Source organism: Phytophthora infestans, genomic scaffold, assembly GCF_000142945.1.
Source record: "Phytophthora infestans T30-4 supercont1.218 genomic scaffold, whole genome shotgun sequence".
NCBI lineage: Eukaryota > Oomycota > Peronosporomycetes > Peronosporales > Peronosporaceae > Phytophthora > Phytophthora infestans.
In genome coordinates, this window is record NW_003303541.1 from 126648 (window position 1) to 133074 (window position 6427).

Here is a 6427-nt window from a genome sequence, read left to right on the forward strand (position 1 = left end):
AAAGGACAACCGACGGTACCAGTTACGCCTTGCCAAGTCTGCCGAGGCTCGCCAACGAGAGTTCAAGCCCGGCTGCGCGCTTTGCAGCCGCCACCGAGCTTTCAGTGAGCTTCGACGACGAAGCGGACAGCGGTCCTGACGCCCACGATTATGAAGATTACGAAGACAAGACGCCGGCCCCAGAGCCAGGCGCAGCGACATTGGGTTCCCATTTGGGTGTTAGCACTAATTGTATTTGTATTCTAGTGAGACGCATCCACGGAGAAATGACGCCGGTGCCGGCTCCAGAGCTTTTTCGCGACTACCACCGCTGGATGGGTGGAGTCGACGTCCATGATCAACTCCGGTTGCAACGTTACAGCGTGCAACTTTGCTACAAAACACGCAAGTACTACAAGACTCTGTTTCTGGGGCTTCTGGATATGGCGCTCGTGAACGCGTTTATCGTTCATCGACACTATCGAAAGGTAAACAGCAGGCGCCCGCCAAAACACTTCTCGTTTTTTGAGGAATTGATGGAGCAGCTACTGGCAGTAGATTCAATCGAAGCGTTTGACGAGATTGAGGTAAGTCAAATGTTGACCAGTCAACATAACCTCATCTGCTTCAGCAGCCTTCCAACATAACAACTAACTTATGGTGGGCTTGACTGTATTGGAACAGCAAGCGACATCTGCGCAAGATAGAACTGCCCCTTCGCCGGCAAGAGCAGATTCAACACAGCTACAAGGAAGCTCATCGTCAGCTATCGACGGACATTGTTTAGAAGAAAACCCAGATACTGTCGATTGCGAGCAGGGTGTGAGGCGACGCCACCGATCATGCAAAGTCTGTGCCATCTACAAGGTCAAGCCTCGCAAGTTTACGAAATACTTCTGCCCGGAGTGCTCGAACGGGAACAAACGGTGCGTAGCTCGCTTGGTACCCTTACCGTAAGCTTTGGCTAACTCGTTTTGATTTAGTAAATACCTATGCAACGTTCCGCGTGAAGGCAGGGTCAGTACGTGCTTCAGCATTTGGCATGCTGATTGGAACAACGGCAACGACATCCCGCGCGACCTACTGCAAGAGCACAGGACACGTGAACGACCGCCAGCGTCGCGGCCAGGCAAGAAGCGGAGACGCAGACAGCAGGTAGGCGAGAGCGGAGCAAGTGCTGGTGCTGGTGCTGGGGAGTCGAGCGAAGAAGATGATGAAGCGGTGGAGGAGGAGGCGTAGTGGTTGCGCCGTCTGGTCGTACATGTCTATGCAAGGAGCAATCAATTGATACGGCACTTGATCTTTCTTGTTATTGGCTATAATAAATGAACTCACCGCTGCTGGACGTATGCAACAGCACAAAGATAGGCTAATCAATAAACAGTACATATCTTATGTTTATTTATACAGCATAGTTGTATATGACCGTCTCAATGTACTACATAAACCCTCCTTTCTGTTGGAGAATCCGTACTATACACACTGGCAAGTCGTTGTTACCACCCCGAACCCGCGCCGAGATATCCGGACTTAATTGAAACCCCATACAAATTCCTTTATATCTGTATATGGGACGAGGTCAAAATATACCCTCATATTTGAGGCCGGGAACTAAGGGGTTAAGTACCTTTTTTTCTTCATTTTAAGTACGAAAGTATTTTATTCTTAAGTTTAAATGTTTCTTTCTTTTAAGTACGAATTATAGTTCCAGTGGTATTAAAACATGATAGATATTAATACGTTCACAGCTTTGATTTTTCGGGTTTTGTTTTTACTTTTTTTTATAGGACATGATTTAACAGTATATATCTTGTCCTCCAAAGAAAATTAAAATCAAAAACCGAAAAATCGAAGCCCTGACTGGTTGGATTTTAATATAAATCGTGTCCTCCAAAGAAGAATTAAATCAAAAACCGAAAAATCCAAATCGATTCTGATCAAATTAGATGCCATAATATTATTAGCACCTCTAATTTGATCAGAATCGATTTAGTACTATCAATAGTACTACTATCTTACTTCCGATCCGATTGCGCTCTCGAGCGCCGTGTCATATTGCTGTCATTCGACAATTCTCCATGGCTGAAAGTTTCACCGTTCAAGACCACTTCGTGGAGCTGGGATACACCATCGATGATTCCACCAAGGGCCCGATATCCCACCAATGCCGCGGGTGCGGAAAAAAGTATCGCCTGATCGACATTTTTCGTAAGAAAAAAAACAAGCCTCAGCAAGTCGAGGGCGAGGAAGCACTACAAGGTGTGCAAGGGCAAGAAAACGTCGAAGGTCAAGGAACCCTCTAAGTCCAAGAACCCGCGTTTCCAGGACCATACATTTTCTTCGAAAGCGAAGTGTGTGACGAATTAATGAGGGTAGCCTAGTTTTATTAAAAACGATAATAAAACAACTACATCCTTGACAACACCCGATGGCAGCCGTTGCCAAGCCATAAGGGTTTTAGGGTTGTATATTAGAGTTTCCCTCCCAAAAAAAACTAGCCTAACAAGTGCATTTGAAATTTCGCACACATATGTCAAAAGATATAAATATTCTGCTCACAAAGTTTTAATCCAACGGGCACCGGCAAGTATACAAAAACTAAGAAATACCGATACAGCAAAAACAAGCATATTAACATATGATTTTCTCAACGGATATGAAATCAGCGGTGTCGGTTTAGGGGGGCTATGTCACGGTCGTAGGCCTCTAAAAGGGGCAGAACAGTCTTAAACTGAGCAATGTATTAAGCTCATTTTAAATACGAATTTATCTTTATCTTAGATACGATTTTCCCCATTTTTTGAGAACGATTTTTCTTCATCCTCAGTACGAATGGTCTTAATCTTAAGTACGATTTTTTTAATATAAGTACGAGCAATATATACCCTAAGTACGAATTAATCTTCGTCCTAAGTACGATTTTTTCTTTATTTAAAGAACGATTTTTTATTATCGTACATACGATTTTTTTGTCCTCAGTACGATTTTCTTCATCTTAATTAAGAATTTTCTTAAACCAAGATTTTTCTTTATCTTAAGTACGAATTTTTCTTCATCTTAAGTACTATTTTTTTATCATGAAGATTATACTTAAGTACGAATTTTTCTTTATCTTAAGTACGAATTATCCTTTATCTTAAGTACAAAAGTTTTTTATCTTAAGTTTGAATATTTCTCATCTTAAGTTCGATTTTTTCTTTATCTTAAGTACGAATTATAGTTCCAGTGGTATTAAAACATGTAATATATAAATACGTTCTCAGCTTAGATTTTTCGTGTTTTGATTTTATTCTTCGTTATTGGAGCTCTACCAAAACCTACACAAACCGATTTTTGCGTCTGACATAGCTGTGACGTATTCGTTGTCACAAATCGGTAGTAAAATGTTAAGACGTTGTTCTTGTCTCCACAAAATGTGTCGACGCAAAATCGTTGTACCTCATTTCTGGTACAGCTATCAGTGTCCAGTCAGTCATGCCCACTTCTAAATACTCCTGCCATGAGCCGCCGCAATGCTGATAGAGGACCGGGCTTCACTACGCCTCAAGTTGAGCGTACGTACCATAATGCATCACAAACAGGATCTCACGAATACATTTAGCGTTGCTTTTACTATTGCTGGCCTCTTATCTCTCGTTGAGCAGTTCCACGATCTCGACTAGCATACAACGTGTACCAGGGAGACTTAGCAGGATCAATGTGTCAGAACATTGCGATCAAAAGCATACATACAACGCAGCCGTAGAAGCAACAACACCTGCTTCTTTAAGCGCGCATTCCGGTGCTCGCACGCTAGCACAAGTCACTGGGCCCTAGCCATCAAAAAGGTGAATGGTTCGCGTACATGTACCCATAACGTTAAAAGTGTTGATTTTGGTATGATAGCAGACATATCACAAATTCGACATATATTTGAACACATTTCACTTTCAAATTTGTGTCTGTGATTGCATTTGTGTAGGTTTTGGAAGAGTTCCATTGGACATGATTTAATAATATATGTGGTGTAGTGATTTCTCCGTAGTTGCGGATTATCACCCGTCGACAAAGACGTGACACCGCCCAAGATGTTCAAGCGACGAATTCTCGGTCAGGTGATGTACGGAGACGCCAAGGTGCCAGCGACTCGACGGCGTCACTCCCGAGCTTTCAACGAAGCATTGGATACGGCCATATGTCACTGAATCCAGGCTGTCCTTATTATTAATAATGGACTGGCCGGATTCGCATTCAGCGGACCATCTACGGTACGAACCCTCAGTGGCTGTTGGGATGAGTTCGCGGAAGACTCAGCGACCATTACAAGACACGTTCACCGTCTGGGACAGGGCGCGGACCGTTAAAGATGCTCATGCGACGGTGCAGACGACGCTTGGCATGCAAGAAGATCCATAACGGATCATTGTTCACGTGATATTTGTATACTTGATTAGGACTTCTTATTAGGAATAGACCCGAAAGGGTAAGCTTAAATACAGAACAGAATTTCTACTCTAGCACACAGCGACGTCCGGCTTCAAGGTAAGCGTCTGGTCAAGCTTGTTTGAGTGTGTTATGCCTGTCGGTGAGCTCGAAGCTCTGTAGCGAGGGTTCACCCGGCAAGGCCAAGAGACTTGTGTATTGGCCGATTATTATCGGGAGGTTTTACGTGACGGCTTATTGTTGCCTATTTGCACGACTGGGAGTGCTTTAATTGCCTCCCTTTTATTCTTCCAACCGAGTGTTGAACACTCGGTGATCTCGTAAAAGGCTTACCCGTGCCTGGTACCCTTTCGCTGTTGGGACCACGAGGATTCAAAACACCTGCTAGTTTTGCTCGTGCTAGTAGCGTGTTCTTAGTTTTACTGGTTGGCCTATATAAGTAGTTTACAAAGTCCAGTTTGTCCCGGTGCAAGGGCAGAACTGGGGTCTTCAGGTCCGCCCGAACGATCGTTTACTATCCTAGTAGACGTATTGTTGTGGGAACATCCTAACTACGTTTGTAGCTAGAGTTCACGTGGGATTTCCAACACCACAACTGGTGCCGCGACCCGGGATCAGATTGTGACCATTGTGAACTGTTTGTATGGCCTTCCACTTTACGAGCAACCAAGAGAAGAAGAACAAGAAAAAGACAAGAAACATGGCGAAAGGACAACCGACGGTACCAGTTACGCCTGCCAAGTCTGGCGGGGCTCGCAACGAGAGTTCAAGCCCGGCTGCGCGCTTTGCAGCCGCCACCGAGCTTTCAGTGAGCTTCGACGACGAAGCGGACAGCGGTCCTGACGCCCACGATTATGAAGATTACGAAGACAAGACGCCGGCCCCAGAGCCAGGCGCAGCGACGCCGGAGACGGCCACGCTATCATCGGGGCTGAGCGGGGCGACCAGGTCCCTTTCGAGGAACCTCGCCGACGAGCTCGATGATGTTGCGGAACCGGAGCTCGCCTATGAAGATTATGACGATGGGACCAAGGGTTCTAAACCTTCGGTGGCGAGTGCAAACATTCAGCCCTGCTGAAGGCACCTCGCCCACCTATCAACGGTGATACACCAGCCGCCAAGCGCGTTTTCGACCGCGTACAAGCACTGATGCAGAACGATGAGTGGATTCAGCTGTTCAAGCCCATCCCCAAGAAAAAGCCGACTGGCCTGCGCTTGCGCAGGAACTTCAATACCCAGTCAAATCGGTTTCGACTAGCCAAGCTGCCGAAGATTCAGTTTCGCTACTGTTGTCGCTGGGCTTCGAGAACGAGACGTACCCATCAACGATGTCGCTCCAAGATTGGAGTCCACATGAAGCCGGAGCTGCTCTCCAGAAATGAACGAAGAATCTTCGGAAGGCGTTTGGCGCTGTTGGCATTAACGCTGGAAAGCAGCCGGTGAGTCGACAGATGATTCAAGATGAAGATCCGGCCATGATTTCACTGCCACCGACACCCCAACGACTCGTTCGTACTCCTCCGACCAAGCGTGGAGCTGAGCGTGGTGCCTTTGGCACTACTGAAGCTTCACCGTACTTTCAAGGCTCGCACATGGTTACGCCACGTTTGGAGAGCCGTATGCAACGTATTTACGCTGGTGACGAGGGTTCGTTCGGTCGTCGAGGCGGTGCGCGAGCTCCCAAAGGTGGTGCCAGACGTCGTCAAGTCGATAGCGATGGTTCGTCCAGTGATGATGACATTTTGGTGCGAACATTCGACGAGGAAGATCCTCAACTCGATTTGATGCGTCAGATGAATGAGCTAGCGACGCTGGACAACGTGGACCCGACACCGAGGATTGAAATGGCTTCGCACCGACCGCTGGATCGCATCACGCCGTTCTCAGGCTCTCGCAACAAGAGCGAGAACTGTATGCAGTGGATCCGTGGGTTCGTCTATGAAATGACTGGAACCCACACAGATGCCGATAAATGGTGCATTCCATTTGAGCTAAGTCTCCGGGACAGAGCCATTCATTGGTTCCG

General features: G+C 46.4%; 1 protein-coding gene across 1 annotated transcript; it reads left to right on the forward strand.

The window, feature by feature from the left end:
• Positions 1 to 2057: 2057 nt before the first annotated feature.
• PITG_20890 (uncharacterized protein) lies at positions 2058 to 2391 on the forward strand (the record flags this gene model as incomplete). Its single annotated transcript, XM_002895243.1, has 1 exon — positions 2058 to 2391. One exon carries the CDS (start codon positions 2058 to 2060, stop codon positions 2280 to 2282), a length of 225 nt encoding a protein of 74 aa, XP_002895289.1.
• Between the last annotated feature and the right edge of the window lie 4036 nt (positions 2392 to 6427).